Source organism: Lycium ferocissimum, unplaced genomic scaffold, assembly GCF_029784015.1.
Source record: "Lycium ferocissimum isolate CSIRO_LF1 unplaced genomic scaffold, AGI_CSIRO_Lferr_CH_V1 ctg3891, whole genome shotgun sequence".
In the NCBI taxonomy this organism is placed as follows: Eukaryota; Viridiplantae; Streptophyta; class Magnoliopsida; order Solanales; family Solanaceae; genus Lycium; species Lycium ferocissimum.
In genome coordinates, this window is record NW_026725522.1 from 46,686 (window position 1) to 69,478 (window position 22,793).

The window sequence follows — 22,793 nt, forward strand, 5'->3', positions numbered from 1 at the left end:
TTTGCACTTATTGGAGGTCTGAATCTGAATGGTCCACTTACTTTAAGCCAAGAGTCGCATTTGTTTGTATTAAGATCTAAACACTTATTGGTCCGAATAGTCTTAATCATTAAGATCTTGAACCAAGTCTTAATATCATTAAGAGGTATTTTTGTATGAAACTCTTTTATCACTAGCTCCAACCCCAACCCCAACCCCAACCCTCCACCACAACTCCACCCCCACCCACTCTCCACTCCAACCCCACCCTACTGCGCACCCCCCTCCACTCCAACCCCTCACTCCCCACGACCCCTACCCCACCACCAACCCCCTACCCCACACCGCCCACCCTCACTCCCCACCACCAATCCCTATCCTACACCACCCACCCCACTCTCCACCACCAACCCCTACCCCACACCACCCACCCCCACTCCCCACTACCCCCACCTCCCACCACTAACCCCACCCCCACTCCCCACCAACCCCACCCCCGACTCCCCACTAACCCCACCTCCACTACCTTCCACCCCTCACCCCAACCACCCACTCACCACCCACCACGACTACAAAACATCTCCACCATTACTACTGAACATAAATGTTTCATTTTTTTAATCAAATAATATTTTATTTTATTAAATTTGTATTTACTTTCTACTATTTAGTTACTTTTTAATTTGAATTGTATATTTATTATGTTTAAATAAATACATTATGCACATTCAGATATTGAAAAACAAACTGTCTTAATCATTCAGTGTACAGACCTAGAGACAACATCTTAATCATTCAGATATGCATTCAGATTCAAACGTCTTAATCTTAATGAAAACAAATGAAGCCGAGTCGCAGCATTATCCTGATGTAGTGAAATAAGTTATTATGTGATTTTTTCTGATTATGCCATATATGGCTAAATTAGTTATTAGTTAATAATGAATTAGTTAATAAGTTACATGTGGCTAATTTTAAGGTTGACTTAATAAGAGGGCTTTTTCCTCGGCTTTTAATAATATATAGATATAGATATAGATGAGAAATAAAAATACAAATATAAGAAAATTACCTAATTATTTTAGATTATAAATATATAAGAAAAGTCTGTAATGTCATTAAGCTGAGTGCACTTTAAGTCACTTGACTCTTTTAGGATAAAGATGTTAAGAATTACTGAATTAGGATAAAATCTCAAAAAATACAGTTTTTTTTTTCACAAAGATTTAAAACTTACTAAATAAAATATTAAATCTTAATTAACATTTTGAACTCAAAGTTGATAAAAAGTTAAACTATTATCTCTTAAATAGTTTGAATTAATTTTAAAAAATCAGTTTTAAAGACTTACGGTTTTGCTAGATAATGTATCACAACTTTGAACGTGGGCTAAACCTTATCAATTTGAATGGAGATCTTCATGTATGTAGGTTTCAACTACCATATTTTGCTCATTACTTACTGAATATTGATGTTTTGTGTTCAACAGATTCGTCAAGTCTATGCGGAGGGTGGAGAACATGCAATTCGAGGTTTTGTTTGATCCTTATAATACTCCAATGAATGTATTGTAAATGTTGCTTAATGCTAATGGAATATTTTTGTTTAACTACCACATCTCTATTTAGGGATGAGTATACCTTCTTGCAGAAGGAACTTTTTTGAGTCCATTTGTGGACGCCAACGATTTGATCTCTCATTATTTTCATACTTTTTTTTATTTTTAAAAGGATTATATGAAGCCTGAACCATTTGTCAATGATAAAACGAGTTATATGATAGGTATAAAAAAAAAATGAGGGTCGATGTTGATAAGGTAAATTTCGTCAGATTTTGCAGCCATTATCTCACTACTAAAAAAACAGCATTTTCCGACCTACAAAAATTGGCTATTCCCGACCTCATGAGGTCGGTATTGGTCAAAAACCGACCTCAAAACCGACCTCAAAATTAGGTCGGAAAAGAGTGGGTCGGTATTCTTACCGACCTCATGAGGTCGCAAAAAACCGACCTCACGAGGTCGGTATAATTTTTTACGTTGGGTATTATGGAAATAAATTACCGACCTCACGAGGTCGGTAAATTATATTAATAATATAATGATATGAGTTTACCGACCTCCTGAGGTCGGTAATTTATATGAATATATAATATATTGTTTTAGATTTCTGTCGTCGTGAGATCGATATTTGCAGAAAACCGACATCATCAGGTCGCTAATTTGTAATTTTTGAGAAAATTTTACACAAAACCGACCTCATGAGGTCGTCAGTTTTCATTTTCTTGAAAATATTTGCAGAAAACCGACCTCATGAGGTCGTTAATTTTCAATTTCTTCAAAATTTTGCAGAAAACCGACCTTATGAGGTCGTTAATTTTCAATTTCTTGAAAATATTTGCAGAAAACCGACCTCATGAGGTCGTTAATTTTCAATTTCTTGAAAATATTTGCAGAAAACCGACCTCATGAGGTCGGTAATTTGCAATTTCTAGAAAATTTTGCAGAAAACCGACCTCATGAGGTAGTTAATTTTCAATTTCTTGAAAATATTTGCAGAAAACACCTCATGAGGTCGGCAATTTGCAATTTCTGGGTAAATTTTGCAGAAAACCGACCTCATGAGGTCGTTAATTTTCAATTTCTTGAAAATATTTGCAGAAAACCGACCTCATGAGGTCGGTAATTTGCAATTTCTGGGTAAATTTTGCAGAAAACCGACCTCATGAGGTCGGTATTCTGCAAAAAAATTGGTAGGATATAGCTGCTATTCCAGCTGCACCCCTGTCAAGATGTAAACAATTTTAGATTCAACTAAAACTAGCTCAAATAGCTGCCAACAATTAACCAAACTACTACAAATACATAAAACATTAAGCTACTTCAACAAACACATATATTACAACCACCAATACATCAAATTCAATTCGAAACTACTTAGCCTGGGGAACCCCCGTCTCCTTAGCCTTCTTTGTTTTCTTACCCCACTTTTCACCTGCCATCTATACAATAATATATGTAAATATCGCAAATATAAATTAATAGAAAAGAAATACATAGTAGTAGTAATACATGTTTTCCGTAATACACTTTATTATTGTACCTCTACTACAAATCAAGCATTTTACGTTTATGACATTTTCTAGCGATCATATTAGGATATAAGCTATGCAATTTTCTCGATTATGTTTTGCCATGTGCTACTTTTTTGTTCCTTTTTTTTATGGCGGTTGCTAACTTCATCAATGCATGACTACGCAAAGCATCTAAACATTAACTGCAATTTGATATTGTAAAATGTTGCATCTACTCTAACATATAAATTCGAAAAACAAAATAAAAAGTTTGGCAGAAGAAAAAGTGATAGTGAAAATTGAGAGAAATGAAATAATATTAAGGAAAGAGAGAATGGAATACCTCCTTTCAGATCAGATGGTTTAAGGAATATTGATGCACTAATATTGTGAAGGAACTGGTTGTTGCACTAATCTCTGAATGTTCATCTTTGCAGCAAACAACAGAATGTTCAGCCTGAATCTAATTCAAATACAAAGAAGCAAACTCAAGAGGTGCAGAGTGTTTTTAAAAATCAAAGCAACGGAGTTTCACATGCTACTTCAACTTGCAATTTATACTTCAAAAAAGCGTAAACCAGCCGTGCAACATGATCCTAATGCAAATACTAAGAAGCAAAGACAACAGGTTACAGTTTTAAAGAACCAAGGAAATCTAGATTCATGTAGCAAGACAGACAGTTTTATACTATTGTATGACAAAGACCCAGCGCAAAGCCAGATCATAAAGCCAATACCGAAGCCTTTCAAGCCGCAGCAATCGCTTACCGCAAAGCCCGACGTTAAAGAAGCGCGCAGCCCGCAGCAAAGAAATGCAAGAATGGGCCGGCGGCCATGAATCGCAAGCCATAGCTGCGGTAACAAAGAATAAAGAAGAAGCGCGCCCGCCAGCAACTGCTGCCAAGGCAGCGTACCAGCTGAAAGCAATCACATGCTATTGATTGCTTTCGATCTACGACTGATTTTATATGAATTAGTAAAAGAAAATCACTAAGCATGCAGTTTCATATAATTTTGGATGGTGAAGCTTTGTTAAAACACAAACTTCAGATCCCATGTATAACACTGAACTCATTAAACATCACAAGAATATATTGCACAAGTATACACAAACTGATGTATATAAGCTTGAAACAAGCTGATCTCCCCTCATAATTAAATACATAATTCACACAAGTTCAGAAACACGTAAAGAACCCTTCACCCACACACCCCTCCAAAAAAAAATATCTACTGCTAAATGCAAATCTAGCAGGAAAATGATATATATATCTGTGTCTTTGTTCATGTTGCAGTGGCAGCGGTGAAAAAAAGTTCTCGGCCTAGTTATGCAAGTCAACATTGGAACTCGCATATGATAATAAAGTAAAAGGAACGCTCACATAATGAAAATACCACCATTTTTTCAGTCATAATAAGACTATAGAGAGGCCATCAAAATACTAACATTTCATTTTATTTTTTTTTCTTGGTGAAGAACAAAATACTAACATTTCATTTTTTTTTTCTTGATAAAATGTTTGCAACAACCAATCTAAGATGAAACACCAAAACTTTATAGATGTAAATATTTACTAAAAGAAGGTGGCACACTCTTTAACCTCTAAATCTGGAACATTGAGGCAGACAAAACCTGTCATAACTAGTATACTCTTCCTCTGTAGTTCATCCTCCCTTGAGTAAAATTAGTCTATTTAATATTAAGATTAATTAAATATAATTAGGTTATGACACGTGCAGCAATGGTTGACGAATAGACTAGAGGAAATTATTTCCGGTATTGTCAAATTTAGCAACTTGTATGTAGTAACTATGCAATGGCAAAAAACTCTTTGGTCAAATAACTAATTGACCTCTTTTTGGATAAAAAGTACTTTATCCTATTGCACTGCAAGCTGCCATTCTGTGGGCTTCATTCACGCACAAATTTTGTGCGTCAAAGGCCAAACTGTTAATTTTGCAGTTTGGTCCTTTCACGCACTAAATTAGTGCGTGAAACCTACTTATGTTTTTTTTTTTTTTTTGTGTTAGTTTGGTTTAACATTTTTTTTTTGTCCTACAAAAGTCGCGGATTCCTCCTCAATGTAATCCGACAGTTCTTACAAAAATATCTTGCCGCACTTTTTGTTGTTTTCTCATTTCGTTTTATCCTTTCTAAAACTATATACAGATTTAAACGAAATATCCACTACTTGCTTAAAACTGCTAACTTCCTTATCTTCTTGCCGGAAATTCACTCCATAGACAAGAAAGAAGAAAGATGAGCATCTCAATGTACACATCGGTTTCACCCAAAAACCAATTACTTTTGAAACCAAATCAGAATCCCCTTGTACTAGGTGATTCTGTACTTCCAAAACGCATTTCATTTGCTAGAAGAAAATATACCACAAGGGCTCTACTTTCATATTCCAAAGAAGCAGTCTTGAAAGAATTTCATGAGAAAAAAGCCCTTAAGGTATCATTTTAACTAAGGACCTACTTTTTCCATTTGTTTATAATATCATAAGTTATGCAAAAGTACTCTTTTTTTACTAAACAGTTTAGTTTTAGACATATCTCAAGAAAATTCCAGGTGCAAAGAAAGTTTTAAAAAGAAAGTTTTAAAAGAGTTAAACACTTGTTAAATCTCTACTAGCTGAGCTTTATCTTGTTCTTTTAGGTATTGCATGTTGTAACATGAGTTTCTTTTTATTTTATTACAAATTTATTGGGTTTTTAGTTACTTGACCAGCCTTCAAGAAAGAGTAGTGTTTGGGAGAAGGGGGACTGTTTCAAGATAACATACATGGGGAAAGGAAAATAATGTTGAAATTACTAATGATACATTGTTATGCTTTAGATTATCGCAGGATTGCAAAATCTGGACAAAGAGAATGTTGCTTATGTTGTTACTGCTGCAGATAAGGTATGGTCTTATCTATGGTCTCTGTATTCTTGATATAATATCGGTCACTCAACTGCGGGTGTTTCGCTCAGAAAGTCACTCATAGTGTTTCACTAGAAAACACATAAATTTACATCAGTTGGTTCTGTGCAAAGATAAAATAGCTGCTTAGCAAAATTTAATTTTAGCAGCCAAGAAAAACATAGCAGCTGTGCAAAATCAGCTGCAGCAGCCAAGAACATAGCAGCTGTGCAAAAGTATGCAATTATCAATATGCAGCAAATAGTAAATGCTACTTGACAAAAGCTAACCAAAGGTGGGAAACTTTGCTGAATTGGGGAGAAATGATAGGCTACTACGCAGATAAGAACTCATTCTCAAAACATATGCTAATTTTCTACTACGCAGATAAGAACTCATTCTCAGCAACTAGAATGGGGCACGTGCTCGGGAAAGCTTGGTATTCAGTCAGCAAGATGAACGAAAATGGGGATAATTCTTCCCTGTTTTTTTTTCTATTAGGATAGTAACTTCAGCAAACTTGCAACAGCAAAATGAGATACCTGCAGGTCTTGCTAATGAGGAGAACAACTTTGTATCTCCATCTAAATTTGTTAAGATATGTGGAAATATTTCTTCAAGTTCCAAGAGCAAAGCAATACTACCAGATGCTAAAAAACAGAATCAGATGGCTATTCCAAACACTCAAGGGCATCTGCGGGTGGCTATTCCTAAGGGAGATGGTACTAGCCTTAGGCCCAAAAAGCCTAGTGGACTTTGACAAAGCAATACTGGTGATTATGTTAAATGTATGACATACTGTTAAGACTTAAATGCTTTTGTTATCCTATTAACACTGCAAGAAATCTAAAAGAATAAAATAGAAGAAAACACCACATGAGGAGTCAAATTATACATCCAACTACGAGATTCCATCTACACAAACATTACCAAATTTGAAATTGTTAAGGAACAAATTCAATGAATAATTTAATTCAATGTTCAAAACCCAAATCACCAATTTCCCTAATTAGCAAATTAAAGCTTCAGACTAGGGAAAATTAACTAGGACAATTTAATCTAAGAAAATTTTAAAATTAATTATCATTTATTTACTTTTTCCATCCTTTACTGACTAATCTTTTTGGAATAGTAAAGAACGTCATGATTCTGGACTTATTCTTGAATTTTCATAAAGAAAAGAATCATAGCCTGAAGACTACTTCGGTACTCCATTTTTTTTTTTTTTTTTTTTTACAATTCAACAACTTTAATATCCTTCATTAATATTTTCATTTTATATTTCTTTTTTTGTCAAAGTCCTACACGAACTTTACTAATATGACAAAATGGTCTACTGTTTTGGCCGGTTAATGATGCCATCATGCCCCAAATAAAGTTGTACAAAACAATGGAAGACAAAAGACAGCAAGATAACAATTGCGGTGTTTCTAATTCCAAATTACATTAAGCATCAATTGAACAATTAAAATAGAGAAAACACATTTTGAGATAGGAAAATACATACGTAAAGATTAAGGATGTTGTCTACTGATCGTCAAAGTTGTCAATAGAGGCAGCACAATGATCTCCTAAATCAAGCACAAACAACTGACAAAAGAAAAGGGAAGATTGGGTCAGTTCTCTCCAAGACTTGAACATTTTAGTTAGAGTAACAAAAAAGGGGGAAGTAACTTTGGGAATTAAAATGAAAAACGAAATTAGTGAATCAAAGGAGAAATTAGGGCTTACACAGAAGATGGAAAATGAAGGTGGAGAGCATTGGAAGAAGAGAAGGGCGTGAGATATGGGGAAAATGAAGTGAAGAAAGTGTGAGAGCGTAGAAAATGGGGGAGAGATTTGGAAGAAGTAGTCAATTAGGCAAACTCTTTTTTCAATGTCATATCTGAAACAAGCTTTTTTCAGCTGGGTAGGGACGGCGGCGTTGATCGCGGTGGTGGTGGACGCCGCCGGAGCTATTAGGGTTAGAGAGAGAGAGAGCCGGGGCGTGGGGGGGGGGGGGGGGGGGGGGGGGGGGGGGGGGGGGGGACGAAAAGAGAGAGAAATGGGAAAGAGACGGGTTTAATTGGGTCTGTGTTGGTTTTATTAGACTGAGTAATTATACCGACCTCATGAGGTCGGTATATTTAACAATTTTATTTTTAATTTAAAATAATACCGACCTCGTGAGGTCGGTATTCTTTTAAATTAAAAATAAAATTATAATATATTTAGCATCAAATAAATTTCCGACCTAGTGAGGTCGGTACATTATTTTTTCAAATTTTGGTATAATATTACCGACCTCACGAGGTCGGTTTATTTTTAAAAAAATTTAAAAATAAATATTACGACTTTACCGACCTCATGAGGTCGGTTTTTTTCCGACCTCAACTGAGGTCGGTTTTTTTAGGTCGGAAAATGCTGTTTTTTTAGTAGTGTCTCTTACTAAATTTCTCATTGCTATTTGCACTTCTAATTTAGTGGCATTTGAAAAAGGTGTAGGAAATAAACTACCTGCATGAGAATTAAATTATTAAAAATAACAAGATCACAAGAAAAATAAATCCTAATATTCCGGATAGGATTGCTTATAAAATCTAATTTAGACAAATACATATTTTACATATGAAGATCGCCATTGCATATTCTGACATTACAATACCATTTTTCTATTGATCAAGAACCTAAAGTAGCGTTTGTTATGAATTTGCTCATCACACTTGGATGAGCTTCAATGCTAATTTGTTATGTCCATCGATTTTTTTTTTCAACAAAATTCATGTAGATTTTTGTGTTACCCATAAGTACGTTACGTGATTGTGATATGTTTAGATTATTAGTATTATGTTAAAAGGGCTGTCAAGTTTTAATTTTTTTTCTATTAATGGAGATTTCAATTTTTGAAGAAATTGAGTTCATCCACATATATTTCCGAAAGTTCACTGGAAGAAGTGTATATCCACATTATCTTTAATATGGATTGTTTGACAGCAGGCTACAAAGCGAAAAGAGCTCTCCAATCGTACAGGTAGAGGTAAGTCAACCATGTTCCATGCGCACGGACAAAAAGAAATGAATCAAAATGAAAAACGTAATTATTGATATTAAAACCCTGTGATAGTTTGCTAGAATCATTATTGTAACAAAAACATGAGAACTATTTCTTTTTAAATTATTTTTTTCTTGCATGTATCTATCAAATAAAATATCATAATAATTGTTTGAAGAATTGCAGCTTTTATTTGTTGGAGAAATTGAAATGAAAAATTATTAGTCAATTACAGTGTCAAAGTGGGGCTAAAAATAATAAAAGGTAGAATAGACATTGCATGAATAAAATAGTGAGAATGTTGTTTATTAGTTGATTTTTTTTAACTAATAAGGTTATTTACTTCAATAAAAGATTCCAGATGGAGGAGTAAATATCTATAAAATGGAGCAGCACGAATAATTAACAGTATTCGTCGAATTAATGAACATTATCTGTCATATGAACATAAAATATAATTTCTTAAAAATAGATAATTGAGGGTTCAGTCGACGGACAGACTCATGACCACCTTTCCTTTTCAATGGTAGAGTTTGAGAATTGTCCATAAACAACTACAAAACACAAGAAATATAATTCATTAAAGACATTTCATATTCAAGTCGTTTCAATATGCAACATAGCAATTTAATTTCTAATCACGATTTACTGGGTTTCTCAATTGTGTTTTAATAAGAAGTCACACCTTAATTGTTAGGACAATATTTTTTTCTTCCTTTAATGTTATGTTATTTTCAAGTATATCAACGTAACATCATTGTCATTCCAAGTGTGTCTTAAAGTTATGCTGATGAGATGGACAAAGAGATATCAAAAGTACACATACTACAAAATTTTGAAAAATTAAATGTTTAATCCTTTTATATTTTAAAATCCTTAAGTTAATTTTTTGTTATTTAAATTTGGTTAGGATGTTGTCAGGTCAAAGTCTTAGGCAAGGAACTTTCAATTCCATTTTCTTTTCATAGGCTCTTTTATTGAGACCAAATCGCTTCTTCTTTCAAAAGAGTCCCCCCCTCCTGCTGTTACTACTACTACTACAAAGAGACTAGCCGCGGCAAGAGATGAAATAGGACCGATGGGTAGCTATATAGGAGGAGTCGATCTATGAAAAAATTAGATCCCAATGACCTCAACAACCAGTCAGATGCATTTTAAAATACTCGAAGTCGTTAGTGATTCTGAAGAAGTATATTTAGTTAAACATCAATTTTGTTTCTAGCATTTATATTTTGTCACCAAACAAGATGTTTTTTATACTGTTTATATTTCTGGTGTAGAACAATATTTATTTCTAATTTATAGATATAAGTGCTTGAAACTAAACATTGAAATCTCGAATTAGAAATACAAATTATTTCAATTGTGTGGATTCAGAAACCTCGTGATGTTGGTGGCATTAGGAAAATTAGAAAATTGAATTGTGGACATTACTAAGATGTTAAAATGGTGTTACATCCGGCATTTTCGCGTATTTGAAAATTTGGAAATAACCTTGAATTGTATGGAATAAAGTCAAGTGTTGATTTGAATTAATGTATGTGTGTGTTACTCATGGGAAATATTGGTGTGGAAGTACGGTGGAAGGCCAAGGGCAAGTTTGGAATTTTGGAAATTTATTTCGGGAATTGTGAAACAAGAATTATAATTTATTGGGCCAAAAAAAAAAAAAAGGAGAAAATTGAGGCCCAATTCTTGGAAGTGGCCGGCCAAGGTATGGCCAAGCCCATGAAATTGTGGCCAATTTTTCCATGTGCAAAATTATAAAAAGGGATAAGAGCCTTAGAAGATTCAAGAAATTGAAAGAAAAACCAAGAGAAAAAAAAAAAGAAAGCTCACGGCTCCAAGGAAAGAAGAAAAAAAAAAGAAGAGAAAAATTTCCTAGCCTTCAACTTTGATCCAAAAATCTCTTCCTTCTCGAATTCTTAACAAGTTTAAAGCGCTCTTCGACATGGTATAAGTAGTTAAGCGAGAGAACTCCGTTTGCGGGAAGTGGAAATTTGTAGAAAAAGGTGAGATTTCTATCCTTTTATGTTATGGAAGGTGTGTGCATGATATAATGATTAGAATTGTATGAGAATCATGAAAGTATGGCGTGTGTGTGCATGGCATATGTGTGTGTGGAAGATGGAAGTGGCCGTGAGCCATAGGGTATAGAGAAGTGATGAATTTGATTTTATTTAGTATGTTAAGTGTGTTGTTGTGGCTTTTGTGATGTAAAGAAAGGTTAATGAATTGAGTTAGCATGAAAGTTGGTTGTATATTGTTGTGAGAAATTATATGATTTCTATATGGTTTTTATATAATTGTGGAAGAATTGGATGGAATGTGGAATTGGTGGAATTCATGAGTAATGTATGGAATGTTATTGGTATATGTTTGAATAATATTGAAGTAGTTGATGAATATGGAAAATGTTGATATCAATTTGATTATGCGAAGTTTGGAGGAAAATTATTGAACTATGTAGTAAGGGGACTTTTTGTGCCATAATATAGTTATGATGGTTGTTGATGATTGTTGGGTTGTTGTTGTTGATATTTTGAGCCGAGATGATCCTCGGGGATGTTAGATTTATAGGGGAGATGCTGCCAAAATTTCGGTAGTCAAGTGTGAACTCATTATTGAAATGCTAACTCTCATGAATAGTAAGCGGTAAAGGTGACCATTTGCAGATTCTGGACGAAACGGGAATTGAGCTCAAGCAAGAATAGGGCACCCGTGAGGTATGTAAAGCTATTCCTTCCCTCCTTTTTGGCATGTCCTAGGTATACTAGGCTTGAATTTAAGCCTCGGGGGTTATCCCTGTTCGTCGAAATCCAATCGAAATGGAGCACTATTCATTCAGTGCAATTGAACTAGTATCCTCCTAACTTGTTGGAAAAATGCTCAAACGTCCGTAACTTGCCGGAATGTAATCGAATTGCCTTGAATCTTCCATGAATGACTCTATTAAGTGATATTTTATAAAACTTTTCAAAACCACTCCGAAGGGAGTGTGATATTTTCTAAAGCTTCCTTAAAACCACTCCGAAGGGGGGGTGTGATATATTATTTCCTAAGGCTTTTCCAAAACCACTCCGAAGGGGGTGTGTACAAAACCATTCCGAAGGGAGTGTGATATTTTATAAGACTTTTCAAAAAAAACCACTCCGAAGGGGGTGCGATATTTTATTATTATTATTACTGTTATGCCCGAAGGGGCCATCGTTATTATTATGCCGGAAGCGGCAATGCCCGAAGGGGCCATCGTTGTTATTATGCCGGAAGCGGCAATGCCCGAAGGGGCCATCTTTATTATTATGCCGGAAGCGGCAATGCCCGAAGGGGCTATCTTCATTATTATGCCGGAAGCGGCGATGCCCGAAGGGGCCATTATCGATATCGAGCCGGAAGCGGCTGCCCGATGGGGCTATTATTATTATTATTATTATTGTTGTTGTTATTGTTATTATTATTTTGCCGGAAGCGGCGCGTGTGATGTACTGTGTCACTTATTCTGGGTTTGTTAATTGGATTGCAATTATTTACTTAAGGCTTGCTTGCGACTCTGTACATCTACTTATGTCTTCTCTTAAGCGAAGGTTGCAGGTATTGGGTTGTATGTGATTTCTTCCCTCTTAAATTGCGCGGTGGTTATTATCTATTTATTTTCGCTTTACATATTCGGTACATACATATTCCGTACCGACCCCCTTTCTTCGGGGGTCGCGTTTCATGCCCGCAGTTCGGGGACGCGACCGGGGGACCCGACTTAGAGGGAGATAGCATCGGGAGTTATGACTCCATTTGCTCCGAGACCGTCCCCGTTTTGGTATAGCTTTATATATTGTACAAAGTTATACTCTATAGAAGTCTGCGAACAGCGTGGGAGTCATGGTTACCGTTTGGCCTTGTCGGCCGTTATTTTGTTGTACGTAAATGGCAAGAGGCCTTTGGCTCGCCTTGTGTTATGTTGTATGTATCTATATATCATGTTTTGAGATACCTCGAGTCACGTGTCGATTTTGGTATTTCATTTACAACTTTCAATTCTTGTTTTAAAAAAAAAAATTTGAGTTGACGTCTAAGGGTTCGCTCGACTCTGACGAGGGTCGGGTGCCCGTCACACCCTGACGAAGGTTGGGGTGTGACAAAGTGGTATCAGAGCAGGTCAGTCCTCGGTATGTTCGCAGACTGTGTCTAGTAGAGTCTTGTTTATCGGTGTGTTGTGCACCACATCTATAAACAGAAGCTACGAGACATTAATAGGGTGTCATTCTTTCTTTCATGGTGTAGATCGTGCGTATAGAGCGGTGTTGTACATAAAGTCCCTAATTTAATGATCTTGTGTGCTTTCAGCAATGCCGCCTAAGAAGGGTAAAGCGACGGCAGCCCAGAAGGGCAAAGCAGTTGGGGATGAGGTAGCTAGCCAAGCCCCCAGGTCTACTAGAGCTCGGACATACGCTGGGATACGCATCCAGCCCCGGAGTCCTCCTACCTCCCCATCGCCGGAGGAGCTGAGAGAGGCACCTATCCGGCCCGGCTCCGGCTCCAAAGACCAACATCAGAATCTCCGGTTTCTCAATCAGATGCCCAGCGTCAGGAGATTAGAGAAATGAAAGACGCCATACGTTTGTTGACTCAGATGCTTGCTACTCAGGCTGGACAGCAGAGTAGGAGTTACGAGTATCCCGATAGGGCTGCTAGTGCCAGAGCGCGGGATTTTCTTACATTAAGTCCCCCAGAGTTTAAGGGCACGGACCCAAATGCTGATCCCCAGGAGTTCATAGATGGCATGCAGCGTACTTTAGACATAATGAGGGCGTCAGCTACGGAGTCTGTGGAGCTAGCCTCTTATAGGCTACAGGGCATAGCAATTAACTGGTTTCAGTCCTGGAAGTTATCCAGAGGGAGGGATGCCCCTCCGCCGACGTGGCAGAAATTTTCAGATGCCTTCTTGCGCCATCATATGCCACCCGAGCCGAGGCGGGCAAGAGTTGACCGGTTTCTTCACTTGCAGCAGGGTAGCATGTCTGTTAGAGAGTATAGTGTAGAGTTTAATTCCTTGGCGAGATATGCCCCTTCTCGGTGCGCAGATATGGAGGATAGGATCCATCACTACGTGAGAGGATTAGAGCCGGAGTTACGAGAGGCTTGTATGGCGCTTGCCATGCGGCCATGTATGGATATAGCTCGTGTTCAAGCTTATGCCCGGGGGTCGAAGATCGGAAGCGTCGGCGGGAGGTCGCCTCGAGCAGTAGGGGTAGCGGTCACCCAAGAGGGCCTGTGTTGGAGGGCCGGAATAAAGGTTCTACCGAGAGAGCAGACCCCGCCTAGCGCGTCTTCGCAGATTTCGAGGGTCACGGCGGGGCAGAGAGGCATTCCCTCGGCAAGGACGAGTTCTTCCTATGCGCCGGTGTCCCCCAGCCAGGCATGGTCGGGGCAAGAGGCGATGGCCCCTCCTCGATGTGCGACTTGTGGGAGACGCCATGTGGGACGATGCCGACGGGCGTGTGTTATACTTGTGGTGATCCGACGCACTATGCTAGAGAGTGTCCACGGGGAGTGGGCCATACATCGCTCCCGGAAATTCGGTAGCCGCGTCGTCACCTTCGATAAGAGCCCCCCGAGACAGACCTCGACTTCTTTCCGGTCGTGGTAGGGGCAGAGGTAGAGCACCTAGTCCCGGTGCGGCAGACCCCCACATCGTATCTATGCACTAGGCGGGAGACTGTGTCCCGAGGCACCGCAGATGCACCACCAGGTAATTTAAATTCCGCAGTTGATTGTTTTAATCGATGTATGATTTATACGTACTGTCTACTTAAAGAACCTTCCCCCAAAGTACTTGTGAGACCTATAAGGCTAATTTAACATTCGAGGACGAATGTTCTAAAGGGGGGGAGGATGTTACATCCGGCATTTTCGCGTATTTGAAAATTTGGAAATAACCTTGAATTGTATGGAATAAAGTCAAGTGTTGATTTGAATTAATGTATGTGTGTGTTACTCATGGGAAATATTGGTGTGGAAGTACGGTGGAAGGCCAAGGGCAAGTTTGGAATTTTGGAAATTTATTTCGGGAATTGTGAAACAAGAATTATAATTTATTGGGCCAAAAAAAAAAAGGAGAAAATTGAGGCCCAATTCTTGGAAGTGGCCGGCCAAGGTATGGCCAAGCCCATGAAATTGTGGCCAATTTTTCCATGTGCAAAATTATAAAAAGGGATAAGAGCCTTAGAAGATTCAAGAAATTGAAAGAAAAACCAAGAGAAAAAAAAAAGAAAGCTCACGGCTCCAAGGAAAGAAGAAAAAAAAAAGAAGAGAAAAATTTCCTAGCCTTCAACTTTGATCCAAAAATCTCTTCCTTCTCGAATTCTTAACAAGTTTAAAGCGCTCTTCGACATGGTATAAGTAGTTAAGCGAGAGAACTCCGTTTGCGGGAAGTGGAAATTTGTAGAAAAAGGTGAGATTTCTATCCTTTTATGTTATGGAAGGTGTGTGCATGATATAATGATTAGAATTGTATGAGAATCATGAAAGTATGGCGTGTGTGTGCATGGCATATGTGTGTGTGGAAGATGGAAGTGGCCGTGAGCCATAGGGTATAGAGAAGTGATGAATTTGATTTTATTTAGTATGTTAAGTGTGTTGTTGTGGCTTTTGTGATGTAAAGAAAGGTTAATGAATTGAGTTAGCATGAAAGTTGGTTGTATATTGTTGTGAGAAATTATATGATTTCTATATGGTTTTTATATAATTGTGGAAGAATTGGATGGAATGTGGAATTGGTGGAATTCATGAGTAATGTATGGAATGTTATTGGTATATGTTTGAATAATATTGAAGTAGTTGATGAATATGGAAAATGTTGATATCAATTTGATTATGCGAAGTTTGGAGGAAAATTATTGAACTATGTAGTAAGGGGACTTTTTGTGCCATAATATAGTTATGATGGTTGTTGATGATTGTTGGGTTGTTGTTGTTGATATTTTGAGCCGAGATGATCCTCGGGGATGTTAGATTTATAGGGGAGATGCTGCCAAAATTTCGGTAGTCAAGTGTGAACTCATTATTGAAATGCTAACTCTCATGAATAGTAACCGGTAAAGGTGACCATTTGCAGATTCTGGACGAAACGGGAATTGAGCTCAAGCAAGAATAGGGCACCCGTGAGGTATGTAAAGCTATTCCTTCCCTCCTTTTTGGCATGTCCTAGGTATACTAGGCTTGAATTTAAGCCTCGGGGGTTATCCTGTTCGTCGAAATCCAATCCTGAAATGGAGCACTATTCATTCGGGCAATTGAACTAGTATCCTCCTAACTTGTTGGAAAAATGCTCAAACGTCCGTAACTTGCCGGAATGTAATCGAATTGCCTTGAATCTTCCATGAATGACTCTATTAAGTGATATTTTATAAAACTTTTCAAAACCACTCCGAAGGAGTGTGATATTTTCTAAAGCTTCCTTAAAACCACTCCGAAGGGGGTGTGATATATTATTTCCTAAGGCTTTTCCAAAACCACTCCGAAGGGGGTGTGTACAAAACCATTCCGAAGGGAGTGTGATATTTTATAAGACTTTTCAAAAAAACCACTCCGAAGGGGGTGCGATATTTTATTATTATTATTATCGTTATTATTATCGTTATTATTATGCCGGAAGCGAATGCCCCGGGCCATCGTTATTATTATGCCGGAAGCGGCAATGCCCGAAGGGGCCATCTTTATTATTATGCCGGAAGCGGCAATGCCCGAAGGGGCTATCTTCATTATTATGCCGGAAGCGGCGATGCCCGAAGGGGCCATTATCGATATCGAGCCGGAAGCGGCTGCCCGATGGGCTTATTATTATTATTATTATTATTATTGTTGTTGTTATTGTTATTATTATTTTGCCGGAAGCGGCGCGTGTGATGTCTCGTGTCACTTATTCTGGGTTTGTTAATTGGATTGCAATTATTTACTTAAGGCTTGCTTGCGACTCTGTACATCTACTTATGTCTTCTCTTAAGCGAAGGTTGCAGGTATTGGGTTGTATGTGATTTCTTCCCTCTTAAATTGCGCGGTGGTTATTATCTATTTATTTTCGCTTTACATATTCAAGTACATATTCCGTACCGACCCCCTTTTTCGGGGGCTGCGTTTCATGCCCGCAGGTTCAGGGACGCGACCAGGGGACCCAGCTTAGAGGGAGATAGCACTGGGAGTTAGACAGCTCCATTTGCTCCGGAGACTGTCCCTGTTTTGGTATAGCTTTATATATTGTACAGGTTATACTCTATAGAAGTCTGCGAACAGCGTGGGAGTCATGGTTACTGTTTGGCCTTGTCGGCCGTTATTTTGTTGTACAGAAATGGCAGAGGCCTTTGGCTCGCCTTGTGTTATGTTGTATGTATCTATATATCATGTTTTGAGATACCTCGAGTCACGTGTCGATTTTGGTATTTCATTTACAACTTTCAATTCTTGTTTTAAAAAAAAAAAAAAATTTGAGTTGACGTCTAAGGGTTCGCTCGACTCTGACGAGGGTCGGGTGCCCGTCACACCCTGACGAAGGTTGGGGTTAAAATAAATTTCTGCATAAGTTATGCGAGTATTATTTATGAGTACAACCTAAAAGGCAACCAAATAATGTATTATACATTGTCTAATACATGTATTACATTAACTTATGTTGCAAATAAAATAGCAGAAATTTATTTTCATCTGTACACCCATTTCAAATAAAATGAAAATAATTGGATTGATTGTTGTTTCTTGATTAGAAGATACCTACCAATGTATTGTACACGGTAAAAATCGGCGTAAAGTGCCATGAGGGGTTGGAGTAAAATATGAACGCCGACAGATGTGGCGTTGGATTGAGTTCAGTGGTTCGGATGAATTAATATCCGAGGAGTCGTTTGTCCACTAAACCAAAGAGACCGAAGAGATGCCAGTCAACACATACGAGAAATCGCTGCCCGTTATGCCGTCCGTTACCCGGACAGCTGTGGAAGCGCCGTCGTTATTATTAGGGTTTTAGCAGGCTTTTAGGGTTAAGGAGAGGCCCATTCTTGTATTATAAAAGGGGGTGAAACCCTCTCATTTTTCCCCTCTGATTTTTTATGCTGATTATACGTACTCTATAACATCTCTCCTAAAAGTTTCAAGCTCTTTTAATTTGGCCCGGTTTCACAGTTCTATGCTTCGGACTGGACCAATTTTCCAGCGAAGTTATACATGGTACAGGCTATTATTGTCTTTATTTGTTATATTCAATTGATTGTTATTTCTTATTCCATTACATTGACAACTAATCAAACCACGTATCCTTTAAACCGCGTCCAAATTTAATTGTTACCTATTTAGGGTAAAAGGATTTGGCGCCCATCGTGAGGCTAAGGATAATAGTGGTGATTTTTTTACAACCCTACTTTCACTTGTTCTCTTGAGATTTGTGATTTCTGGTTAACCTCAAAATGTCAAACAGCAGTCAATCAATTCACTTGAGCAATAACGGTTAACCAGGTCACCAAGGCGAAAACCATAACAATGGGGTGCAGGTCAAAAAGTTGCCCTAAGATCCAAATGGCGTTCACCCCGCCGATCCAAATGTTGTCAAATCGAATGACGCTGTCGACCTGAATGTCGACGGCAATCAGCCCGTTGATCCATTCAATAACAATAATCCCGTGATTTCACCACGGGCATCTATACGAAAGACACCGGGTGATACGGGAGAAGAAATTAACTTACGTTAATTTTTGATGTGTTGCAGGAACAACGGGCGGCTATAGCTCAACTTCGAAAGAAGAACAGCGGCACAAGTGCGGAGGGACCGAGACAAATCGGCGAACCTGTCCGTAGGGAAGATCAAGTCGCTAACAATGGAAAAGGATCAGGCTCCAATGGGTCATCCAAAATCCTGAAAATGCTTAAAGTACTGGCCAAACGGATCGACACCAATGAAAAAAAGGTGGAAACTTATAATTGACGAGTGGACCAGATCCCCGGTGGCCCACCGATCTTAAGAGGGCCAGATTCCAAACAGTACCATCAAAGGTGTTACCCTCCGAGCGCGGTCTCGAAGTTGATCTCAAAGAGATTTAAGATGCCAGACATTTCTAAGTACGACGAACCCATAGGAACACGCGACTTCCTATACTTGTGTCATAAAAGGCAACGACCTCAAAGAGGATGAAATCGAGTCGGTGCTGCTAAAGAAGTTCGACGAGACATTGTCCAAAGGGGCAATGACATGGTATTCTATAATTCCTGAACATTCTGTTAACTCTTTTGAAGTGCTTGTAGATACTTTTATAAAGGCTCATGCTGGAGCTTGAAAGATCCAAGCAAGGAAGGCTGATATATTCAGAGTTGCCCAAAAGGACAACGAATTACTATGAGAGTTCGTGTCGAGATTCCAAATGGAACGGATACTTTTGCCCTCAGTTCTGGAGGAATGGGCAGCACAAGCTTTCACCAAGGGACTAAACCCTCGAAGCTCAGCCGCCTCATTTAAACTGAAGGAAAACTTGTTAGAGTACGAGGCGATGACATAGGCCGATGTCCACAACAGATACGAGTCCAAAATTTGAGTGGAGGATGACCAACTCGAACTTCCACCAGGTTTGGCAACCTGAAGCAAAAATGCAGATAGACCAAAAAAGGTGGTCGAAACAGAGTCAAAGTCATCAAAGAAAAGGTACCAGCCACACTGGCAAACGAAAAGATCAAACTTTAGGATGGACAGGGGAAGCAGCGGTCATAATCATCACTTGGCTAGGAGTGATAGGCGAAATGATCACAGTTCGGGGAACCAAGGTTTGCAATTCAGGAATGATATCGGTGGATCATCTAACAGTGGTGAGAGCCTGAATTTATCTGAATACAACTTCATGTTGCGGGTCTCATTTCAGCTATTGGTCATATTAAGGACACGAGATGACCAAGGCCGCTTCGGTCCGATCCTACTCAAAGGGATCCGAATGTGGTTTGCGACTATCACGGTACTCAGACCCATTAGACTGAGGACTGTTGACAGCTAAGGGATGAAGTAGTCCAACTATTAATGAATGGCCACTTGCGTGAATTCTTAAGTGACTGGGCGAAAGGAAATTACAAAAATAAAGAAGCAAATAAGCAAGTTGAACATGCAAAACCTCAACACGTGATCAATATGATTATCAGCGGGGTAGAAATTCCTCGAGGTCCAATGATGAAGAGGAAAAAGGTCTCGATCACTCAGGAAAAAAAAACCAGGGATTACATACTGGAGGGATCCATTTCCTTCAATGATGAAGACGCTGAGGGCATCATCCAACCCCAAAATGATGCTTTGGTAATCTCTGTCCTTATTAATAAATCTCAAGTTAAGCGTATATTGATTAATCCAGGCAGTTCGGCCAATGTTATCCATTGGAAAGTGGTAGAGCAGCTGGGACTATTGGACCAAATTGTGCTGGCAGCTCGGGTTCTCAACGGGTTCAACATGTCATGTGAACTACAAAAGGGGAAATCACTCTGCCGGTGAATACCGCCGAAACGGTTCAGCAAGTGAAGTTCTACGTTATTGAGGGAGCGATAAGGTACAATGCATTGCTTGGCAGATCGTGGGTGCATGACGTTACACCAAATGTTGAAGATCCCAACCCCGAGGGGGTAAAAATGGTTCATGGGGAGCAGCCGGCAGCAAGGAAGATGTTTGCAGTCGAAGAAGCAGCCCCGATACCAAAGGCACTACCCTCAAAGGCCGTAGAAGAGCCAATCAAAGGCAGAAAGGCTAAATAGCAATCACATGACTCAGGCCCAGTTAGCCTGAAGTTAGAGGAAGAAACGACAAACTTTCAAGAGGATGACTTCAGTGTTCCTAGGTCGTTCGTCTTTGCCGGATGATTCGGATGCCACTAAATCGACTGTGAGGAGTTAGAAAAAATCGTCTTGTTCGTACATCTGTCGGATAGAAAGGTATACATGGGCACGGGGCTAACCCCGGAGCTCAGGCATAAATTAATTAAATTTCTTCAAGCTAACGCCGATTGTTTTACATGGTCCCATTTAGACATGTGTCACGACCCAATTTAGGGTCGCGCGGGCACCTACCCCTCCCACCTTGGTAGGCGAACCCTCAATCAAAATAACACACTACCCAAGTAAAGAACAAATTCATCTTCAATCCAATATATAAATAATTAGCAGCGGAAATCAAATAATTAGATTAACCCAAAATATCAGAAGTGATTAGAACAATTAAATAATTACAAGACTGATTCCGATTCCCACGACCTAGTCTACACTAGTACAAGAGTGACTAATGTAAATCCAGAATACAATAACTCTAAGACCCAACCTCCATCCCAGAATGAAGTGGGTGGAGGCCTTTAAGATAGGCACCGTGCATCTTACGAATCATGCCAACAACCAATCACCTGAAACACTCTATACCCCAAAAGGGATGTAGCAAGGGTAGTATCAGTACAATCAACACATACTGATGAAGCATCATAGGCCAACAATGATTAGAAGCACATATCAGTAAAAGAGTTCACAAATAAGAATGATAAGTAACTAAATCAACATCATACATTTATCTTCCACTCGTCATAACATCGAGACTCTTAAATAATTTAACTCTACTCTAATAACCACCAATCAATTCCACACCAGTTTCACACTAGTCAATTATCAGTACTCGTTCTTAGTATAGAAGTTAACTCATCATTATGATAATCCTTATTCACCTAATTTTAGGAAACCAACACATACAACTGGAACCTTGAACCTTTCGACAAAGATAATTCAAGATCATGGCCTATTGTTTAGCAACTAAGCCTAATCGTGTCAAGTCTCAATACATCAAATCCGGAACCAACAACACAAGTAATTGTCAGATAATCACAATATAAGCCAGAATGCGATGCAATGCAATGGTGTATGAATGCAAATGCAATGCAATGTCGTGTACACATGTACTCCGGACGAAAGTATCGACGTCTCAGTAGCACAACTCAGGTTGACTCGCAAAGTCTAAGTGCTACTCCTCCCGTATCTTTTCCTAACAGACATACGAGACTCCAGATCTTTATCCACGGAGGATTTTCATCAGCACCACCCCGGGGGACCTGCGGAGTCCATGTAGCTCACTCAATCCACAATTCCGGGACAACTATCAGATATCATACTCTAACATCACTCTCATCCAAACCGAGCCCAGCTCATCATAGTGTTTCATCAAGTATCAATCTTGTATCAATAGTATGTCATAAAGGATGTGAATGCGTGCAATGCATGAGTCAACATCAATAATCAGATCAATATCACAAGTACCAAGCAAGGGTACACCAACAATATCACGAAAAAAGCCACATATGCCATATAGAATACTACCCTCGTATCAACATCCACAATTAAGTTACCACAATATCATGAACCAGATATATCATTAGTCTCCAAAAATTAACACGGACAAGTCGCATAATAATATTACCTCACTTCTGTTACCGCCTATCAACATTAATACATGATAATTTGTCACGACCCAACCGGAGGGTCGCGACGGGCACCAGTGCTAACCCACCGGGGCACCTCTTAACATACTTTCACATTACATCTAGGTGAGCCACATAGCTAAATCGTACTTTTCATTCATAAAGCGTACTAATCCCATTGGACGTCAATTCATTTATATCATCATTAGCAACTATGCCTATATCAATGTACATGAGCCGACAAGGCTAGCAAAACAATATCCCAAAATATAGGCCGACAAGGCCAAACACATCTAACCATATACATATGTCTCCGAGCCTCTAAGAAGAATTTATCATATCATAT

The 22,793-nt window shown here is 38.7% G+C and overlaps 1 protein-coding gene across 1 annotated transcript; it reads left to right on the top strand.

Moving 5' to 3' along the window:
- Positions 1-13,587: 13,587 nt before the first annotated feature.
- LOC132044233 (uncharacterized) lies at positions 13,588-20,750 on the top strand. Its single transcript, XM_059434722.1, has 4 exons — positions 13,588-14,152; positions 19,617-19,885; positions 20,005-20,489; positions 20,570-20,750. The coding sequence occupies exons 1-4, from the start codon at positions 13,588-13,590 to the stop codon at positions 20,748-20,750; spliced, it is 1,500 nt and encodes a 499-aa protein (XP_059290705.1).
- Positions 20,751-22,793: the final 2,043 nt, after the last annotated feature.

Bases quoted from the DNA above. Each gene is read 5' to 3' on its own strand.
- LOC132044233 (XM_059434722.1), top strand. From the start codon at position 13,588: ATGAAAGACGCCATACGTTTGTTGACTCAGATGCTTGCTACTCAGGCT. The intron at 14,153-19,616 runs GTATGGATATAG...GCAAAAATGCAG, and splicing joins GGCGCTTGCCATGCGGCCAT to ATAGACCAAAAAAGGTGGTC. The intron at 20,490-20,569 runs GTGAATACCGCC...ATTGCTTGGCAG, and splicing joins AAGGGGAAATCACTCTGCCG to ATCGTGGGTGCATGACGTTA.